Source organism: Accipiter gentilis, chromosome 13 (assembly GCF_929443795.1).
Source record: "Accipiter gentilis chromosome 13, bAccGen1.1, whole genome shotgun sequence".
Classification (NCBI taxonomy): Eukaryota; Metazoa; Chordata; class Aves; order Accipitriformes; family Accipitridae; genus Astur; species Astur gentilis.
Window position 1 is genome coordinate 33,482,485 of NC_064892.1, and position 22,644 is coordinate 33,505,128.

Genomic DNA, 22,644 nt, shown 5'->3' on the forward strand with positions numbered 1-22,644 from the left:
GATTTCTTTTATAATTTTAATTGGTTGAACTGTTTACTCATCAGGAATATTGGCAGCACAAAAAAGAGTTGTAATTTAAGTGCTGTTTTTAAGTGCATTAGTTTTGGGGAGCTTCAGTGTTGGGTGTTGAGCCTGGGCTTTTTTTAATCCAAATTTAGGCTTCATAGCATTCATCTTATGCTATAAAAAAATAGTCAGAAGTAGTGATTCAGTTATACTTACCAAGCTTTTTGAGCCTTTTCATTTTTAAATCTACTTTTCTTCTTTCACTGGTCCAAGGGGTGGTGTCTCTTTCTCATGAATAGATAATGAGGCACTTGAAATTCAAAATACATTGGAAAGACCAGCAAATGCAGGTGATACAATGACACCACCATCCCACAGTTACTTTCTTCTAGTCAGATTTTTCTTTTTGTCAAGGATTATTATATGAGTAATGTAATAATCAGAGTATGACATACTGCAACAGAAACTTGCAGTAAGCCTTTGTTAGGGTTAACATTTTGTTTCAAAAACACCTTTCATGTTGTGTTTTTTTCCTTGTCATTAGCTTGGTTTTTTTCTGTAGATTTAAGTTGTATGTTTTTGTTTTGAAATTCACTGCTCATTTATATATGTTTGTAACTGAAGTCTCCAGGTACATTTTAATGTCACAGCATAGTAACTGCTACTTGTTCTTGAAAGAGGACAATAATTAAAAACAATAGATCTGGAACATGAAATCACTTATCATGATACCTGTTTTTCGATTGCTCAGATTTACAGTGGGAATATATAGCCACGGATATTTTCCACCTGCTGTATTATATTGGCTTTCTACTTTGCTATGTTTTTCAAAGCACAGATACTAATTTGCTTTTCTCTGTGGAAGAAGAGATCTGTTTACCTTGTAGAATCAGAGATCTTGGGAAAGGTTTCTGAGGAAAACCTGAAGTACAGTGATTGCCTGGGTGTGTTCCTTCAGAATTTACAGGAGCTTATTTATAGACCTGCATAAACTTTCAGTTATGTAGCCTATTATAAGTATAGGGTCTGAAAATGGAAGGACTGAGAACACCCTATTAATGTGTTTTCCTTACGTTTTGGTCTAAGAGATGAATTGCTGGTGCCAGATATTGTATAAATACGCGCTGAAGGACTCGGCACACTATAGAATTCATGCTAACCACTTTATTAAATAAAAGGGTACATGGTCCTTTTTATAGACAGGTAAAAAGGACAGAACTTATATCCCTTACAACGACTATAAAATAGGGTTCAGCCTGCAATTCAGAAGTACCACAAGAAGCATTTTTCAAAGTGCTGAACTAAAAGAAGGGAAATAACCATACCACAAGTCTTAAGCAACTAATTTAAGTGGTAAAGTTGTGAGCAAAGCTGCCTAGGTTCTCTCTCCATCCCCTAGAGTTTCTGTCTAATGACACTGTTGGGAACCTGTGGTGTCTGTCCTTTCAACATAAGCAAATAAATTAAGGAGCTGGAGTTAGGCAATAGGAATTATCCCTTTCCCAGGATTTCGTAGCTCACCACCACATTTGGCTAGTGCGCTCGCTGGTAGGAGTCTTAGGTTGTTCACTGAGCACTTCTGTGAGTAGTTTGACGTCTGGTGCTGATCAAACTATGGTGTATAGACCCTTGTTGAGAAGCACATGGTAATGATTGAAACCGCTACTCCCCCTTGTATCTACTCTTCACTCCTCTCCTCCAGTTAAACATCTGGTCAGCCTTTTGCATAAAGGGGGAAAAAATGCATTATCAGTCATTTTTGGGAAGAGATGTGTCTGCCATTTTAGCTGGCCTCCCTCCGCACCTAGGGATCTCTGTAGACGGAGAACAGCAGTGATGACGTCAGCTTGCAGGGCTTACATTGCGACTTCTTTGAGCCAGCCCATGATCTACAAGCCAGTGCAGCTTTGCAATTTACCTGTTTTGAGCAGGACTGCCATGTTATAGTTGCTTTTGTCTCTTGACGGTGGATTGATAACCAAGACAGGACCAGTCCAGCCAACAGACTCAGCTGACCAAATTTCAGTGGCCCCTTCTGCAGTTTTGGCAACTTCTTGTTTTAGATACGGAAAATGCCAATCCTCTTTGCAATATACTTATCACCCTTTCATCGTAACGCAGAACTGTTGTGAAATGGCAGAGCTGTGCTGTGGGGTGGCCTAAAATAAAGCTTTCCTTTTCCTTCCAAACTGTCAGGGTTCTGATGGGCACTTCAAAGCAACTTCTTTTAGCTTTCTTGTTCACCTTATTTGTCTACCCATACTTAGTCATTGGCAATCCATTTTGATGCACAAAAAAAAAAAAAAAAAAAGGATTTCAAATTGGCCCTTGAAGGTTTGAGACTTTTGTTCCTATAACTCAGAGTCTGATATCTTGGAGACAAACATGATGGAAGTAGAGGGGATTTTCTTGTTTTCCACCTTCCTCCTTCAGTACAGACAAAAGCTGATTTCTTGAGTGATTTTGATTTGGGTTTGGATCAAAGGCCTTGTGTTGTAAGATGAACTATTCACACATCTTATTTATTGATTCAAATTCAGTTTGGTTTATAGAGCTGGTGAATGAACATCTGTATATAATAGTTTTCTTTGTCTGAGCTTTCTTTGTAGTGAGTTTATGTAGAATGTGTGTATGTTTGTGTGTCTGTATGTATATAAGGCACATTCTTCAGACGTATTGGGTATTCTTTTGATTTTTGTGAAAGCTTACAAACACAAACCAGATTTCTTTTCAACAGGGGAAGCAACCCTTTACTTATTCAATAGTGGTGCACAGCAGCTGTTTGAAGTAAAAGCTTTTCATGAGGAATATCGTTCCTGGTTTATAGGTCAGACTGTTCAACAAGGTGAGTAATATAACATATTCTTCCCCCAACTGTAACTAATATTCATACACAGACCTTCCCTCTCTCTTCTAGTAAAATTTCTAGTAAATTTACAGGTGTTTTTCCTAGTTGTTTGAGGCATGCTGCATCACATCCCCACCTTCTGACACACTCATTTGCCATCTGGATTTAACCAGGGCTGGGGGCTTTGTGGTCTCTCTTTAAAAGGCTGCCTTTGGCAGCCTCAATTAGACAGATGTTCATTTGTCTTTGAGGAAGCGGGGGAGGGGTGGAAGTAATTCAATTGTATTTAAACTGAAGTGCCATAAAATACTTAGCTTGCCTTGTCAATCAGACCAGCAAGTCCTCAGTGTAAGTAAAGTATGTGTTACCCTACAGGAGGGAAGAAGGGCTGGAAGGCCTTAGCTAGCTAAGCAGAGCGGTGTGTTAAGAGCTCCAAGCATTGGAATGTATGGTCTTGCTTTCTTTTAATAACCTCCATAGTCTGCTGTGTGAGTGCTGGGATCTCAGGATAGGCCTGCTGTCTGAAGGTCCCATTTCAGTGTTTGGTCTGAAGTGAGCTCATCTATACCATCCCAGTCATTCTCTGATCCTAGCTTGTCTTTCTGAGAATGAGGAAACTTATGCAACCACTTGTGATAGCTTTAACAATCCTTTATCAGTAAGGAGGTCACTGGAGTAGTGTTTCTCTGGCAGCATGTCCATAGACCAAGCAGCAAGTATTAATTCAGGACATGAAGGTATATTTATTTTGTCCTTTTTAACTAGAAAAAAGGACTATTTATAGTAATAACTAAAAGCAACCCCACCAGACATAGGCCTTCTTTAGTGGTAATATCCCAAAGTGTGTGTTAACTTTTAAACATCCTCTGCAGGTGCATATAGCAATGCAAGCAGTATGTCTGTGAGCTTTTCCTTGCTCTGACTGGGGGTGAGCCAAAAGACTGAGTCTGCTCCCTGCTCCCAATTATGTCCACATTGTATTCTCCCCCTCCCTTTCTAACCTCTATTTTGGCCCTTGGGAAACAGTTGCCTTAAGGAATCGCCTCAGCTTTCTTTAAAAGATACAGGGGTAAAAACTGTTGCTTAATGTTAGGGCTGCTGCATCTCTGAAATGGTCAGGGGAAGAACAACACAAAAAAGCTGTGTGTTTGCAGTTAAGGCAAATTATCCTAACTGCAGAGAAGAGCAGAGGTCTTGCAGAGGTCTTTATACACCTATACTGAGTCTGAACTCTTTAGAACTAATGAAAATAACTCCTCCTGGAGGTACAGTGGAAAGCATTTAAATGGAAGCTTTGAGAAAGTGGCTAGTGGGTTTTTTTCCCCCAGTTTTGTTATCAAAGCTTTCATGTTTGTAAGTAGTCCTGATGCTTGCTTTGCCTCATGCAATGCGTCACATTAGTAATACAGATGTGAGATTGGGTATCAGCTTAGTCCAAACCATGTTCTTCCTACACCATCTTTTGTTAGTTTTAGGGCCATTGCAATAGGATTTTCTTTTCTTTAATTATCGTAATCGTGTGATTTAAAACAAAAAAAAAGTATGTTTATTTGCTTTTGGTTTGCTAATTAATGTCAAATTGTCATCAATTATTGGGTTTCATTAATGAATTTCCTTGATGTTACATTGTTTTGGATTATCTACAATTATACAAAAAGCCTGACTAAGCCTTTGTCCTGCAATGAGCTCCAGATGGGCAGAGGTGTCTGTTTCAATGGGAGACCAAGTTCTTCCTTTGTGTGTAACTTTGAATACAACATACTGAGCCATATTTTCTGATCTATTTATTTTGTTCTGTTAGGAGACTGCATGCAGATTCTCCCCTTATAGATGAGAGGCAGCTCTAACTTAACTGGCTCTTGAAATTCTTTCTTGCCCTGCTTACCTCTTCTGCCAGCACAGTGTTGCCTTGCCCAGTGTTTGAGGTGGAGTATACTGGATTTATCTGGTATCCTAAAAGAAGTTTCTGTTAGACCCAAATCTGCCAATAGAGGGCAGCTTCAATTTTGCTGGTTTTAATACGGTCCTGTAAAAGGAAAAAAAACTTAAGAGTGCTTGAAGCCAGCAGACCTGCAGTGGAGCTTGTGGTTTGGTTTGGCAAGGTTGAGAATTGAGTTCTCGCTGTATTTTTAATATAAAATCACAAATATTATTTTCCTGCCCATTTATTAAAATATTGGGATACTTACTGAAAAAAAAATTAATTCTCTTCTTCTCGCCCACACTCCTGAAAAACATCCAAAGAAAAAAAAGGTCGATATATTGTGCCTCTTGGTACTAAGCTTACTTTTACATATCTGTCACTTAGATGGGCGCCTGCTGTTTGTTACACCAATGGACCCCTTATTTCTGATACTTTACTACCTCATAAAGGCAAACAAGGAGGTAAGCCTGCTTTATTTTTTCACTGGAATTCTCAGGAGAAAACATTATTTCTGACTTAATTTTCTGCAGAAGTTATGTTAATTTTACAAAGAGGTGGTTCCATAATAATGGAAATTTAATTTGCATTTAAAGCAGAGATATCTTCCCTAGAAGTATTTTTGTTGCATCAAGTTTTTTGGTCAGTAAAGTATATTCCAGAAGTCAGCTTGCAATCTCAACAAACTCTAATCACCTCCTTTTTGAGAGAAGCAGAGAATCTCTTTTGTCCTTTTGTGACAGCCTCTCAGAACTATTGAATTTTAAATGATGAGGTGTCATCAGAGTAAAACAAACTAGTGCCCTTTCTGAGGCATCAGTAGATGAGTCATTTTGGGAAAGAAGGGAAAAAGAAAGAAGAATTTGGATGCTATGGGGGAGGAAAAAAGAACATTTCTGTGGCAGTTTGAACTTGAAAGGTAACACTGCCTTTTTAGAAGCAGTATTTGCAGAGATGCTGTATCATAGAACAGCAACAGGACGATCAAGTATCCAAAAGTTGGATAATTAATAAATGGCTTAACTGATTTATCATGTGTGTGGCAAAACCGCACTTAAATTTCTGAAGTATATCAAAAGGCATAGGCAAAGTTATTGATTTATTGTTTATAATCTGCCTGTGGAAAAAAGGCCATAAAACCAAACGTAAATGTTGATCCTTGGTTTTTTTGTTTCATGGAGGCAATACTTTCACTTCATGCATCCTAAGAATTTTTGCTCCTAAGAGCATTTCCTATAAGGTTGCTTGCTATTTTCGGCTTTAGATTGTAAGTGGAGAATGCAGGAGAACAATTTTTGTGTGGTGAATAAATAAAGTCCCACTAAACATTTGTAATGGTAACCTATTGTTCTGTAATTATTTTAAAATTATTTATGGTATAGGGTGTGCAAACGTATTCTGTATTTCTGTGGGTGGCCCATAAGAAGTCGTCATTTCAGAAGGAATAGTTTAGCTCATTCTCTAGGTGCTGTGTTCTGTTTGAATTCAGCATCCCTTTGAAAGCTTTATACCAAACTTAAATTAGGGAAACACTAAATCTCCTCTGTCTGTGTGGTAGAGTGTTGAGGTAGCCTGAGTAAAGGACAGCTACTGCTGCTGTTTCTGTGCATGGGGTGAGCCCTGTACTGCCCTTTACTTTATTGGTACATTGTTTTCTAGGTTTTCTGGTTTTCTAGGCCAGGCATGATGCCCGGTAAATGCATATTGCTGTTCTATGTCCTAAATCGGGGCAAATGCATTCCTGCAGTGCTCTGCCTAAGTTAGCATATTCAGTAAAGGGAAGTCTTGAGGATTGTGTTGCAGATACCTCATGCAAGGCCAGCTTAAATGTACCACCATCGCTTCTGGCTTGAGCTAATGAGTATCAAGGTACCCACTGGGTATCTTAGGATCATCCTTTGCACCATCCTTTGGTTTTGATAGTGTGATGCAGGGTTGCTTAATGTGTCTTCTAAGCAGAGCCATCTCCTATCCAGCAGGGTTTCTTGGCTTAGGCTCTGTGCCCCTGCACAATGTAAATGTAGCTGTCTGGTTTTGGGACACAAGCAGGTTTGTGCAGGTAAGTTATCTATAGGAAGCAGTTTACTGCAGCTTTATTTCTGCATCTCATAACCTTCTTTTTGCCATTGTTCTTGTGCCTTTTCTTTTTCAGGAGAAAAAAAACTTTAAATCCTTTCTGGGTTTTTGTTGTTGTTCTTGGTTTTTTGCTTGTTTTTATTGTGATTTAACAATGAATGGTTACTTTTATTAAGCCTCTGATTGTCTAGCAAGAGGACTAATTAATAATGAAAGCAGGATACCCAAGTGGTTTTTTTTCATGCTGACCGATATAATGACTTCAGCTTTGGCTCCTGAGACCATGCACTCTCTAAGGATGGAGAGCTCAGAGTCTTTGTACTGATGCGCTAAAGGATCTTTCCAAAGGGAAGGCTGCCAGTTGTGCCAAACCGTGCTGAATGATTATGCATTGTTTGGCAACAGCAAAATTTGTTTGATGGTTCTGTCATGTGTGGGGCTATTTAAGTTGTGCCAAAATCACTTTATATACATACTCTGGCCAAACTGGAATTGACTTTGCAGAGGTGAAAGGTTAATACTGTGTTCCAGCAGCTGCCCTGCTCCTTTGAGATTTATCTTTATGGAAGGAAAAGTAAAATTTGAATGGAAGTTATGACACTGAGTTTAATCCAACAGGTTTTGGTCTAAAACACTATTGGCACACACTGACTACTGTGTCTTATGTCATCTTCCAAAAAATCCCTCTGTACTTCACATTAGTTTCTCCCCATGTTGTTTTAAGTTTGGTCTTTTAAGTGCAGTAATTGAAGAGTTCAGTATTTTGCAGGTATTTACTGGTTTGAAATAAATATTTATAGCTTGCTTTGTAATCAGTTTCTCAATGTGTCAGGTGTTACCATTCAAAATATGTTCTTCTTTAAATCCTTTATTTTAAGGCTATGGCCACTGCATGCATATATATTTCTATATATGTGTAGTGTGTACATGTGTCTTAACATTATAATAATGCTTTTTTTAATCCCTTTGATGTATTTTCAGCAGCAAGGAAAGTTCCAGCCACTCGATCAAGTTGTGCTAGACTCAGAGTACCCTAACTGCCCATTGCTGCTGAAGTGCGCAGATGTTAAACAGTACATACATCATGTAGCAGAAGAAAAAGGTGAAAAAAAAAAAAAGACGGGGGGGGGGGGGGGAAGGTTTATTAGTGTCACTTCATTACAAGATACATTTAAATATTGTTTTTTGCTTTACCAAACATCCAAGGTGCTAGATGAAGCTGTACTTCTAAAAACAGAAGCTTAGGCTTAGAAGTTGTCATTGCAGTATTGTGAATAGTAACATGTGGATCTCAGATTATCTGCTCTAACTCTAAAATACTTGCACAGTCTTGTTGCTAGGTGTCATAACAATGATAAACTCATCAGAGCTGGCTTCTTGACATTATTGTATGTGTTCTGAACTTTCTTTGTGTTTGATGAAAGTTTTACATCTCTCTAAATTTCTTATTTAGTGTAGGATGGTCTGGTGTGGAAGAAGTTAACCATTGTCCATTTGGCTTTTTTTCTCCCTTTGTTGCAAAGCATTCAAACCATAAGTAGGAAAAAGCTGGAGAAGAGAGAATATGCTTCTGAGAAAGGAAAGCACAAGTTTTCTAGTTTTACATAATTTAGTGTTGTGGGTTTAAGTCCAAAGACTTAATTTTTTTAAAATAGAAAACTTGATTGGGATGCATAAGTGTGTGAGAGAGAAAACCTAAATGGAAAAAATTAGTGAAGTATCAACTCTGTACATAGTTTCTTCAACCTTCTCCCAGAATTCCCTTTGGTATGGGGGCTTGTATTTTATTTGAAGACAATATATGCTTTCTAGGAAAGAGGAAGGAGCATTACATAATTTTCCCAGCTTGGCAGACCTGCAAAAGATGCAAGACCTCAGTTTTTATATTTAGTCCCTTAAAGAGCATTCTCCTTACGCTTGTTGACCTCCTGATAGTGAATGCAGATTTACCTACACGCAATGGAGATCTACGGGAGGAGGTACAGGAGTCTGAGAATATGGAATCTACCACCAAGTGCAAAACAGCTAAGCTGTCTGACCCTTATGCATGTAGGGCTCCCCCAAGGAGTTGAGATACACAGATTAAAAGCCAGAAATATTAGGAATTTGCTTTCACAAAGCACTCTGCCCTTGTCATTCATACATGTAAGAAGAAATATTTAGGTGATCTACAGATAATTGGAAAGTGGCCAAGGAAAGGTGGTGGAAAAATGAAAACCCTGTTAAGAAGTAAAACACCAGACCTCTTTATTGCTATATAGAATACTGGGGGGGGGGGGGGGGGGCTGTGATTTTTTCCTGAAAGAATTAGATGCACAAGTGTTAGTATTTCCTGTATGGTATGGTGCATATGCAGTAATGTAGGGCAGTTGCTTCCTGCAGAAAATCAATTTAAACTTTAGGGCAGGACATGTTTCCACTGAAAATGATCACTTTAACAAGAGAGCAGGAAATCTGGGCAGCAAGACTGTTGCTACATTCTTGCTGGGATTAGGGGAGTTGGAATTATGTGCTGTAGTGATACTCCTGGATTTCTGAAATCATTCAGTATCATTGGAAGCAGGCAACCTTTTTCTTTGGATGAGTTCTGACTTTTGAGAAAGCTTCTTTAAGACAGGTGCATCTGAACTGAAAAACTGCTTTTGCGTTCCTGTGAAGTGATAAATACTTCCAATAAAAACTATTATTAAGCTTTTAGGCAATTGCTGTGCCCTGCAACTTCTCTAACACTGGCTAAGGAGCTAGGGCTGAAAGAAGGGGTACTAAACTGTGCACCCATCTGAGAAGGTGAGAAATCATGTCAGATCCTCTTAGCTGTCAGACTAACAAGTCTATAGGAATGTAGGACAAGGTCTGGGTTATTTTTCTGAAGGGGCACTTCCTCCAAACAGTAGTGCTGCCTTTTGGCAGTATTTATGTTCCCTTTTCAACAGCAAAATAAAAATTAAAAAAAAAAAAAAAGTATTTGTCATAGACAAGGTCTTGTATCTTGGTCTAACCTCTGTATCCATTCTGAAATTGTGTCTGCAGTTGTTTTCCATCAGAGCATCCTCTGATAAACTGTATTCTGTTAGACAGTAGTGAAGATGCTTTACTGCTTGGTTTTTTGCACTGATGTTTTTAAGAATGTATTATGTACACCTATAAGTTTGTGTCATTTTGCCAGAAAATGATAGTAACTGCTAAGGAAGTTACGTTGACTTCCTGGTTTTTGTTTTGAAGTGTAAGGTAAAAATTGCTTTTGACATTAAAGCTGTGCACACATGCACATGCCAGCTGTATGAGATGTTCTTGGATGTCCCTAGGCATGTACCTGCTCCTTCTTTTCTTGTTCAGGTTTGGACTGGGTAGACAGTAACAGTGGGGCTTGTTCTTAGGATTTCTTTCTTTTTTTAGAACACCAAGCATATTGTTATGCAACAAACACATTAGTGCTTGCTTGCCTGTCATGCACAGATCACCTTTCTGTTCAAGCCACTTCTATGTGTTTCATATTCTCATGTCTTTTTATTGCCTGTAAAAATCACCAATATTATGACTAAGGTACTCTTTTCCAGCTCTAAGACCTGTTGTCCACCTTGTAGCCTTCCTCGTTTAAGGAGTAGGGCTTTAGGGCAAGAAGTATCTGTTGTGTTGAGTCTTCTGTAGCTCTGATCTGTTTGGCAGAACCTAACCACATAATTATTTCACTCTTAATTTAATATTAAGGCATTTAACATATGTCTGAAACAAATTCTTACCCTAGAGCACTCACAGTTTACACTTACTGAATTAGCAGAAAGTCCACGCTCCCTGGCCTCAGTGTTCAAGGGCACTGAAAATTCATTTTGCTGGATTAAATTCCCAGTAACCTGCTTTAGTAGTTGGGGAAAGGGTGTGTTACAGCTTGCTAAATCTGGGTGAGGCAGGTTGTTTGTTAATAAATTCAAACATCAGATAGAAAGTACAATAGAGAAGGTTTAAGAAAGGGTTATGAATTCCAGTTCTAGAGTGTTACTCTTCGTTTCATTTTGCAAGGCAAAAACTGCGCTGTGATCTTGTCTGATGTGATTAACATGAAGAGCCAAGAAAACTTACCTGATTAGAATAACTAAGTAATATTGCCAAGCTTGTATTCCCAGAAGGTAGGAAAAAAGGGGCCATATGAGTTTCAGAGTTATGGAAAACACTGAGAAAATTGATGTTAAAATGTGCTTTAGGCAGTTTGCTCAACAATACATCAGGGAAACTTCCAAGTCTACATAGCGATTACCCGATCGCTGAACATATTATTTAATTGTAGAACCACTTATATTCCATCTGTATTTCTCAAACCCAATCTTTCCAGATGTCTCAGACCAGTTTTATAGGCACCAGACACATTAGGGAACAAAAGGCTTTCCAATATATACTCATATTATCAAACATAGTCGCTAACTCTCACCAATATCAAATGTGCATCACATGTTAAATCCACGTTCCAATATTGAATCCTTTTGTCAGCAGTTTGTGACTTTCATAACTCACTCTAATTCTTCAGAGGTCTCAAATATTGTCAGTTTCTAGAGTTTAATAGTCAAAACTGTCAAGCACACAAAATATTTTCAAACAAAGTGATCTCTGAAGGGTTCAGTGTAATTATTTTTCACATGTTTTAATGAAAATGGCTTCACAGTTCTATGCTTCCTTTCCCTAACTGAGTCACTTTGAATCATGCTGGTGTGGGTGAGTCTGCCTGGGAATCGGGACTAGAATTACTTTTCAGCATGGGCTGAGGAATGGTGGCCGGAGGATGTCCCTTCCTCAAACATTCTTAGATAAGAGAGGAATCCACAAATCATACTCACTCTACTTGGACCCAAACCATGCTGGCTCTTTGAGAAGCAGGTTCAAGTATCCAGAGCGTCTCCCCCATTTTCTGCTTCTTTTCTTTCAGAGCCATTTAGAAGCTTCTGAGTCCTAAAGGCTGCAGCCAGCAATGTCACAGCTACTTGACCTGCAACTGGTCAACTTAATGAAGCAAAGTGTATATTAGTGTTTTTTCCCTTTTTTCTCTGAAGTATTTTTGCATTTTACTCTTCTACAACTGTTGAGATAGATTTAAACTTTATCTTGTAAACAGCTTTCCTCGACCTCTCCATACCCGCTATCACACATACACAAACAGCACAGAATAGTTAGCTGTTTGTATGCAATTTGAAAGAGCCAAGATAAACCCCAAAGAAGGAAATGCTGAAGGAATCATAAATACTGTGGTGTTGTTTGCAAGGGGAGAAGGAGACTCCACAAACCGAGTGTTGGAATATGATACTGGATTAGTAAATGACGTGAAACAGACGTAGGTATTTATGGGAATGGTATACAGGAGATTAAAACTTATTGAAATACCTGTTGAAGACAAACACTGAAACACAGTGGTCTCTAAAATCTCCTGTGAAATCTTTAACTAGGCATTTCATTCCATTTCCAAAATGTAGCTTTCTGTGAATTAATACTGAATTTTTTTACTGAAATTTCTATGAGCCTTTGTAATTTCTCTCTCATTTGCCTCAGCATCGTGAACTCGCATATGTCCAGATAACTGATCACATGTGAATAGCAAGTGTTCTTGATACCCTAGTTATCACAGGGGAAACACTTTCTGAAATTCTTATATCATTGAGTTAATTTATGTTGCTCAATAAATCATAAATGAATTATGTACTTCCTCCCACAAGGAGTGTGTTTCACTAGTTTGGATTCTGTATTTTCTTTTGGCAATATATTAAACTACATAAAAGGGGGATAGAAGTAAAATTTTTGCTTTAGTCGTCCTGTGAAGTGAGAGGGGAGAACTGATAGGAAAACGGTTTCTTGAAAGGGTGGACGGTTTGTCTTCACTAACCAGCTATGTGTCCTGGCCCCCTAGTTGGTGCTGGAATTCAATAAGTAAAGATTTAAGATACTATGTTTTAAAGAAAAAAAAAAAAAAGGCACTTGTGGAACCAACATTTTGTGTTGTGAACTACATAGTTAAAATGACCAGTCTGGTGACACAGGTCAGTGAAGGTTTGGCAAACTACAAGAGCTTGAGAAGAGTCTTAGTGAATTCAGGCAGCCCAAGATTACAAATAAATAAATATGTGCTTTTCTGGATTTGGGCCTAATTAAAGAATTGTCAAGTTGTTCAGGCTTGTGCGTATCAGCTCAGTCTGTTTATTTTTCCACATTTCCAATATTTTTTAAACTTATTGCCCTGATATCAAACATGTGCAAGCCGCAAATTAACTTTCATGCTGTATCTACAACTTCAAAGATTTTAAATATATTGAAAATGCAATACAAACCAGTCGTGACTTTCTTTCCCTTACATTTTTTTTCCTCAGAGATTGGCAGTCAGAAATTCCACAAATACAGCCAAGAGAAGACACTGAAGTGGTTAAAGAAAAAGGTACTGTGTTTCTCTTTTGCTTTCAAAATTGCTTTGTGTTTAGAATAAAAATGCTTATTAGCTTGTCCATATCTGCATTTGAGCCATGTGGTGTGCCTCTGTTCAAGGTACGCCTTCTGTCCAAGAAGGACAGACATCACAGTAAAGTTGTTGCACTTGGGAACCTGATGAGGAATTAAAGAATTGACAAGTTACGTATCTCTTTCTGACCGGGCTGGCATGAAGAGTATTCATGGAGTGTGGGAGTCAGAAGAAGCTGAAGTTCAGCTTATTGCTGTGTTTTGTAGGCTTTGCATAAGGTGAGGGGTTTGTCTTTTGCCTCATCCACTTCACAGATGGGCTACAGAAGAGCTTTGACTGTTGCAGCTTTTAAATTCTGCCATGCTTTAAAGCTGCACAGAAATGCCTTGGTTTTGTGCTACAAATGGGTTTCCTTGTGAAGTTTTAGCAGGGTCTCTCAGAACTGTCCTGGTATGGTTGCTGCTATCCTGATCCGATCACACTGTTCAAGAGGTCTGTACAGTATGCAGAAAATAAATTCGTGTTAAAACTAAGCTTGATGTGGTCTGTGTTTTGGTATAAAGAAGGTGAATCTCATTTTACACATGCACATGTGCCCTTATTATCATGCCACTTTGTAGAACAAGATTGTATGCATCACGTGATACAAGGAAGCCTTGTCATTTAAATTAGTCCACACAAGCACAAAGTCTGGTCTACTTTCTGCAGTGATGAGGCATGGCGATACCTATTTTGCAATGAATACCTGAATATTTACATTTGAACAGGTACCTGTTTGTGGTGTTGAAAATATCTTCTGCCAGTTATCTCTCTATTAGATCCAGTATAGCAGTGCTTTGTAAAGTCCTTAATCTTTGATTTCCATCAGGACTGCCTTTGCAGTCCATCTGAGCTCAGGCATTCTCTGTTCTCTGAGCAGGTGTATTTCTCACCTGTATAATCATGGCTGTTGCATCAGAGTAGCTCAGCTCATCTTAGGGTGCTGCAGAACTGGTGCTATGTTGCCAGGGCAACATGGTGAAAGACATGCTAGTTTCTTTGGGTTTTTTAAGCTCATATGCTAGTCATTACAAATGTATATTAAATTTCACCACAGTCCATAACTTGAGTGTTTTATATGCTTGAAACAAAATTACAAGACCTTTGTCACTGCATTAACATGTGCATAACAACACTGATACAGGCATTTCATTCTGTGGTTTCCTATAGGTCAATCAAACAGTGAAAGCACTTAAAAGCAACAATATATCTGTAGGTGAAAGGGTACATGCAGCTACATATATCAGCGGTAAACAGATCACAGATACTAAAGAAGGTAAGAAAACTAAGCATTGTAATGAATTCCATTTTTGTGAAATCGCATATGTGGAGATAAAACACATGATTAGAATCTAAAATGTATTGAAATTGGCCTTTACAGTAAATTTATTCCTTGTACAGATAATTCCATGTATGTTGTGACTCTGGGCCTTGACTTTTCTGAGTTCTTTGGTATCTTCATAGGATGACATTGTAATTAACAGTAGGTCTCAGCTGGGGTACTTTTAGCTTCTCCTTAGTTTAAGGAGAAGACATTTTGCTCAGTGAAATATATGCTGAAGTGCTTTGCTGAACTGAGACTGTCTTGGACAATAGGACGCATGCTTATTATATGAGTATCCACCCAATAAGTGTCTCTGTATTAGAACTTTTTTTATTATTATTTTTATTAGCATGTGAATGCTCTTCATAGAATTCTCCAAAAAGGGAAGGGATCTTAGGAAGTCATAGGTACAGAGTAAAAGCTCCTGGTCCAAACTTTACTTCAGGTGACAAATGTGTAGAATACACAAGTGTGTGCTTATTAAGGGCAAAAACTTTAAGAATATGTATATTAAATTGCCCTGAAATTGACAGTCCTGGTACCAAAAAGTCTGGAGTGATCCTGTTTGCTTCTAGTCACCTTTTCCCTGGGGAGAGCAATGTCCTGAATGTTACTGGCATATGAAGTTGTGTAGAGAAACCTGAAAATGGACTCAGAATAAATTCTTTGAATGTTAATGAAAATGAAGAAAGCTTTAGAACAAGACGAACAAAAGCAAATTGTTTCTTATTACAAAGACATTCGGAAGTCTGCATGCTGTTGAAAAATAAGGAGAAACAAAGCAACTTGCTGACGAAGTGGAAAATGAGTTACCAAGTAATGATATCAAAGGAAACAACATAAATGAGATTTAAGAGGCAACTAGACAGTTTTATAGAACAGAGATTGTAATATATGGTTTTTAAAAAGAGGCAAAGCTGCAAAACTTGTGATTTTAACTTTACAGTAGCTTTTCATCCTTTTCCCCACCCCCGTTTTTTTAGATAAAGGGAAAATTGTCCTGAGAGCAACCATTTTGACTGTGCTTAAATACTTTATCTCTGAAATTTGTAATTAAATAGCTCATCTGCAGTGTTTTTTCCACCTTCCTCCTTACTTAGAGTAACATGGATATAATAGTCTTTTTAAAAGCCTTTTTTTTAGATTTAAAAGAGCAGTACTGAAATAGGGAATACTGCGGGTTAAAAGTAGGTAAGTTTTGGAGGCAGTCCTACCGTATGTAGCAAGGTGAATGACAGGAAGTCAAATGGACCTTACTCAACACTTATTTTTAATAAGACTAATTTTCTTGTCTGATCCTTTCACTGCCATGACAGTGCAATTTATTTATTTATGTAGAGAATTGCTTTCATAGGGGTATTATGAAATTTCACTACCTTATAAATAGATGGGTATATGCAGTTAGCATGTACAGATGTTGTAGGGCAAAAATCTGGGAGGATTTAATGAGTGCAAATGGGGAAGGAGGGGAGGTTTAACATGTGAGACCTGAATATTTCATTCAGAAGACAAAGAAGGGAGGTAAGCAAGTATTCCTGATGTTTGACAGGAGGTTAATAACAAAGCAAGGCTGGGGTGAGAACATAGGCTCCCTACAAGGCAAACAGTGGTATTTTAAAATTGGTAAAGGAAGTCCATGAAGATTGCTTCAAGGCTGAAATGCAAAGAGAATGTATTTTGTATTTAGTACAAAATATAGCAGTTAACTTGGACTCAACCATTCGGTGTCATAATGCAAAGAGTGAAATGATGGGAATATTTTTCTTAAGCGATAAATTGGACATACTAAGAGCTGAGGTGAAATTGTCTTGGATTGGAATTATTTCTTGTTCTCTTCTGACCCTAAAGTGGGTTTAGGGAGTGACAAATCCTTGATGAATCTAGGCAGGAGAGGAAGGAGAAGTGCAGAAAGGAATTTGATGTCAGTATAGTTGAAATGCATATGCTGCTGTCAGTTTGTTAATGTTTTCTGCTTCCGTGCCAGTTTGCATTGGGCTTTTTAGATTGAAAAAAAGAGGAAACTGTCTCTGGCACAGGAGAAATAGTTCCTTACCACCCTGAGGCTAGTTTACCACGTGCTTCTGAACTCTCTTAAGTGTGTAGGCATATGAACAGATAGAGCTGGCCTGTTGTAGATGGAATTCGGAGGCGAGATTTTAGCTTAATGTCTGTCTGGCAAATACTTCCTGTGCATGGGTGCAGTTGTTCCCTAGCAGCCCCAACAACAGCAAGTTTAAAAGATCCAGCCCATGATCAGTAAATGCTTGTGTAAAACGTGACCGGAAGAGATCTGGTTTAGGACTGCATGTTATTAAAAGGTCACTGGTTTTTTTTCCCAGTCTCTCAGAAAAACATTTATAGCTGGAGTGCCCTGTACTGAAAACAGCTTCTAGTAGTTCTTATTTCCACAGATAATTATCCAATCTTGCCAGTGATGTTTAGATAAGCCTTGGCATTTTCCATAAAGTACTGAAATTAAGTACAAGACTTTGAAATAGACTCATTGTCTCATCTAATTGTTTTCAGTTGAAGCCAGAAAATGTACTTTAGTACTGAAGCCCTTGCCAAATAATTGTAAGATCCAGATGCTTTAAAATTAATGATTGCATGTTCTGTTGAGTCAGCTTTTTACTTTTGCAGATTTTAAAAATTTAATTTCTTCGGAAAAATACATGATATCTAGTATTCTCAGAAAGTGAGCAGCTTTTGTAAAGTACATACAGCAGATATTAATAACATGTGCTGACAAAGTGAGTGTAGTAAGTCTTTACTTATTTAAATAAACCTACAAGTGTCATATAACATAAACTACTCAACACAGAGAACCGTCACAATGTATCCATTAGAAGTCTCTTACTATTAATTCAACCTTATGATTTATGGTAGAGCATGCAACATGGCTAAGGCAACATGACTATATAATGTGAATGTTCTTTTTCTTCTCCTTCCCACTCCCTGCCCTGTTCCTGAAGACTATGTGCGGTATGCGCATGGGTTAATATCAGAATATATTCCTGAAGATCTGAGTAAGGAGTTGTTAAAATACTTAGGGTAAGTATTGTTCCAGCTAGCTACTAGTTTTATATGGCATGCATTAATGTCCTTTCAGTCATTTCTATTGAATACTGAGATTTGTTCATCAAGGTTGCAGTGAATGACACAATAAGATTGTATTTGCCACACTTTAAATGTGATTTTTTTTTTCAAATGTAGATTATGCCTTTCTGTTGTTCCTGTCATGCTAAGGACCATGGGCTGGAGGAGAGATGTAATATATAAGTCTGATATGTCTGTTATCGCAGTTGCACCATGAAACCCTGAGCAATATATCCATTTTAAAGCAAGGCAGGGAAGGAAATCCAAAGAGTTAAAGCAATTTGTCCAGAATTGTCAAGCATGAGCAGCAGAGCCAGGAGTGGAATCCTTATCCCCAGTTGTCTTTCCTTTTCCCTACTCACTCAGTGCTTCTGGGATTTACCTTCACACATCTAACCTGTGTTAGTTTATATTTAAATCTGGAAGGTGAGCCAGCATCCTCATCCTGGTGTTCCCTGCCAGCAGCAGACTTTGCTTGGAGCATCACTGGGACCCTGCACCTGCCCCTCAGTTCAGTTCTGTTCAAAGGGTTCTGTTATGATGGCCTATGGAAAAATGTTCAATTTGCAGCTTGAAGTCCCATAGCTTAACAGTTTCACTGAAGAGATGTTATGTGCTTTATAATATCATCTTACTAATAGCCAAGGTTTTCAGAAGTAAGGTGGAGTTTTCCTGTTTTCGTTGCCAGATCTAAGACCTTTTAAAAGAGTCCATGTTTCTGTATGGTGCCTGCCTCTGTTTTAATCTTAAGTCAGAAATAGAGAGTCCATGAGCTGCTTTTTTTGCGAACGCATGCCATGTGTGAGCAGCTGATAACCAAAGCAGCCTGTGTGGGGAAGGAATTGTAAGCTTTAGGTTGTGCAGTCCAGCTCTCTTAATTTCTAACTTAAAATCTTTTGTTCTACAGGCTCCCAGAACTTAGAAGCCCAGCACCAGAGCCACCATTGAAGGTAGGAGAGCATTAAGATATTGATAGATACATTGTGTTGTAAGCTAAGTTCTCTGAATTATTATTACAACTAGACTAGGCTAAGCGCTGGGTGCAGTACAATAGGTAAGCTGGCCTTGTGAAAAGCCAGTCTGAAACAATGCAAGTAATTTACCAGGTACTTCATATTTTTTAATAAGGAATGTTTTGGTTGGTTTTCCTGTTTAAAAAAGGGGAGGGAAAGAGAGAGACGTATTTTATGGTTTTGGTCAGCAGTCTTTTCATGCGTGTTTCGCTTATTTAGTTTTATTGAGGTTGATGGGACAATATGACCTCATAGGTTTTCTTTCATATGTAATTTATGAGGACCCTGAAAGGGACCTCCTGGGTCATGGATTCCCAGACAACCATGTTGGATAATCTCTCATACACTGACCATTCTTCACTGTGAGTCTCATTAGGATTTTTTGTTTCCATTACTTCTCTTGGAAGACTGTTCTATAACCTCATTCCTCTGATGCTCAGAAACCTTCCTGTAAATTCCACCTTGAATTTATTCATGGCCAATTTATTCCCCTGCGCTTTTGTGCTAACTTTGTCATTGTTTTTTTAATTGAAATGGCTCTTTTCCCTCCCTAACATTAGTTCTCTCAATGTGTAAAGGGAAAACATATATCCTTTCTGTTTTCATTTTGTGAAGCCAAACTTGGTTGTGTAAGATGGGTTCTCCATTCCCTCATCATTACAGGAATATTCCAAGATGAACTCAAATGTTTCAAAACAGGTGACCAGAATCATATATAATTATTTATGAAAAAACCTTTATTGGTGCAATATGATGGCATTCTTCCCTTCTTGTCTTAACTGGAAGTACTTTATCTCATTACATCTTAGAATCCCATTTGCCTCTATTACTGTGTGATGTACCAGATAGCTCACAGTCATGCTGTGAATAGTTATGGTTTTTTTCTCCACTGCAATTTTTAGTTGATCAGCATTCAGATTTATGAGACATTCATGCCTTTAGCTGCTGTGTACATGACCTTGTACTTCTGCACATTTCATCCGTTTTTAATGTTTCCAGTCTTGAACGTTCTCTGGCTTTTCCTTCACAGTGTTAAAAGCTCTTTAGGTATTCATAATGCTACTCAGTGGTGTACATTCAGCAAATGTTAGCATGCTGTTATCTTTAATTAACCATTAATGAACATTTTGAACAGATACTGTTCATCGCACTCCACTAGTAATCTCCATCTGATCCAATGACATCCCTTTCTGCCTTATTTGCCTTTGCTTCCCTTTTACCCAGTTTCTTACCTATCTTAAAATTCTTCTGTGATCTTTGTTTTTTATAATTTCAGTTGCTTAAGTGGCACCATGTCAAGTCCTCTGGCAATCCTTCACATTTTCTGTCACCAGAAAATGTGTTATTCTTGAGAAAAAAAAGATAAGTCAGTAGGCATTACCTATGTTTAGTTTTCATTTACTCTAAATCTTTAATTATTCTCCCTTCTTTCACTTTTTCTCCCTGCTCCACTCTGAGGCCTACTATCACTTTTTCCTCCTCCTTACATATAGATGGGTGTTTGGCTATTCTGCAGCAATATGGTCCCTACCTGATAGAACAGCTGCCAGGTTTTGCCTTTGGACTTGTGATATTTGAGGCAGTCTCCCAACAGTGTCAGCCTATTGAGGTTTACGTCTATGTTGAATACAGTGATTTCTATTCTCTTTTCTACCCCTGTGTTTAACCTCTTCATCTTTACTGAAAACAATTTACTGAGGTAAAGGATTTATTCCGTTTTGAGGCTATGCATAGATTAGCTTTAATGTCTATGCAATCCTTACTGTATAGCAGCTTCACTTTTTCTTTTTTGATTACTTTTTTGCCTCTGTGGCTAAAGAACCTTCTACTATTTGTTTTAATTTCCTTTCCAAGGTCTAGCTCAGCTTGACTTTTTGGCAGTTCTCACTTTATCCCAGTATTACCTGACCCCTAAAACAAATCTTTTTTTTTTTTTTTTTTTTGGCAGTCTTTTTTTTCCCCATTCATTGTAGAATTCTTCTTGCTCCTAGTATATATATTTGGGGGGGGTGGAGGGAGGGAGAGGTGTGAACAACACATGACTGTGTGTCCATCTGTGTGAGCAAGGGGGAACGTTCATATAGTTTAGTCTGAGAAGTTCTTTTCCTCAAGATTTTTCAGCTTGTTTGAAGTAAAAGATCCAAAATCACTTCTTCCATCTTTTTCTTTTACATTCCAAGTGTCCTCCTCATACATCAAGTCCCTTTGCTTTGACTTTGCAAACCATATGCCTTACTTCTCTAAGTTTGCCCCTCTAGAATCAAGAATCCCACTTTTGATTATCCTTTCCATTTAATTTAAACTGAGGCACCCTATGTCTATTGAAACTAGGTTACTTATTACTCTGACCTTTGCTGCAATGTCCTTGCTACTTACCGAAACAAAGTCTAAAATAACCTCATTTCTGGCTGGTTCAGTGACTGTTCTGTTAAGCAGTATGTCAGCTAGCACATGCAGGAGTAATTGGGCCCTACTGTTATTAATAGCATTTGTTCTCCAATGTATATCCATGGATATAAGTTATTTCCATGTGGTTGGACAATCGTTCTGGCTGCACAGTTACTTGGCCCTTTGATTCAGTTAAGAATTATCTTTATGCATTGTAAGAAATATTAAACACACATCAGGAGCCAACTGATAGTCATTAGCCATATAAGCATGTTACAACAACTATATTAAACTACATGTGATGTACATTACATATTATGTATGAATAGCTTTTATACCATTGGGATAGTTCTGAGAATCTATTTTTAAAAATAGTTTTATTTCAGCAGTTTGGTTACAGAGGAAATGAGGCTTAGAACTGTTCGGTTGTTGGGCAGTGAAATCTTGCTGAGGATCTGATTAATTTCCAGAGCACTGACCAGGGTGTGTATGATGCTTCTGTGTTTAAGTCTTTGAAACTTCAGAGATTAAAACACTCCTTTATTTCACAGTCTCGGAGGAGCAAGGCAGGCTTGTACACTGGAACCTGTAGTCTCCTTCAGACCATTTTTATTGACTTGCATTGACATTTCTGTTCATGAGGGCAAGGTGTATTGACAGACATAGTACAGGGGTATTGCAAATGAAGATGGGTCTAACATGTATTCCCTATTATGGTAAAGTAATTGCATGTTCAGAAGTGGTTTTAAAATAAATTCTGAAAGGAGGAGAGATTTAGAAACTTCAGTGGTTAACAGAAAAGCTATGACAGATTCTCTCTCTTATAATACAAGAGTAAACTGGGTACAGTCTGGACTCTGTGATTTAATGATTAAATACAAATTACATGTTCTTTGTATTAATTGTAAGCCATTGATCTTGTGTTGTAATAGTCATACTGTCCAGTTTGTCAGCATAGGCAGTCTGGCCATTGGCAGATGATGAGAGACATCTACAAAGAATATGTAGGCTCTGCTACAACTAAAGAACAAATGCTTTGCTGAAATGCAAACGTTTTGTTGTAAGTTTTAAAAACTTGTTTATCAGATTCCAAAAAGAGGAGAATAGTAATTATTCATTAGATTGTCATTTCAAAATGTACTCACAACACAGTAAACAGCCTTCTAGAGAGGCTGATCCAGATGCCATTGAAATCAAAAGAAAAGGCTGCTGTTGGATCTGGTTCTAAGAGCTGAGAAATCTAAGCTGCAGACCTGGCTTCTGTGCCAAAGAAGGGGAGGAAAGAGAGAGAGATCACAAGCACCATAAACAAAATGAATAAAACAGGATTTTAAAATGTATGGTACCATCCAAGTTGCTTGCAAAATCACTCTCTTTGGCACAAAATCTAGGAAGGCCACAGTTTAGATTTCACAGGATATTAAGGACAGGGTAGTAATATCAGATATATAATAATAATAAAAATAGTGTTGTAAAATACTATATACTTTTTTTTCCCCTTTG

General features: G+C 38.0%; 1 protein-coding gene across 3 annotated transcripts in view; it reads left to right on the forward strand.

The window, feature by feature from the left end:
• RNASEH2B (ribonuclease H2 subunit B) overlaps window positions 1-22,644 on the forward strand; it is a 44,586-nt gene that overhangs the window by 13,082 nt on the left and 8,860 nt on the right. For 2 of the 3 annotated variants that reach the window (XM_049815757.1, XM_049815758.1), the window contains 7 exons: window positions 2,744-2,851; window positions 5,163-5,239; window positions 7,833-7,953; window positions 13,196-13,260; window positions 14,491-14,596; window positions 17,617-17,695; window positions 18,648-18,690. In XM_049815757.1, the coding sequence (XP_049671714.1) occupies window positions 2,744-2,851; window positions 5,163-5,239; window positions 7,833-7,953; window positions 13,196-13,260; window positions 14,491-14,596; window positions 17,617-17,695; window positions 18,648-18,690 (599 nt within the window). The remainder of the gene's footprint in view (window positions 1-2,743; window positions 2,852-5,162; window positions 5,240-7,832; window positions 7,954-13,195; window positions 13,261-14,490; window positions 14,597-17,616; window positions 17,696-18,647; window positions 18,691-22,644) is intronic. The other variant, XM_049815759.1, reaches the window with a different exon arrangement.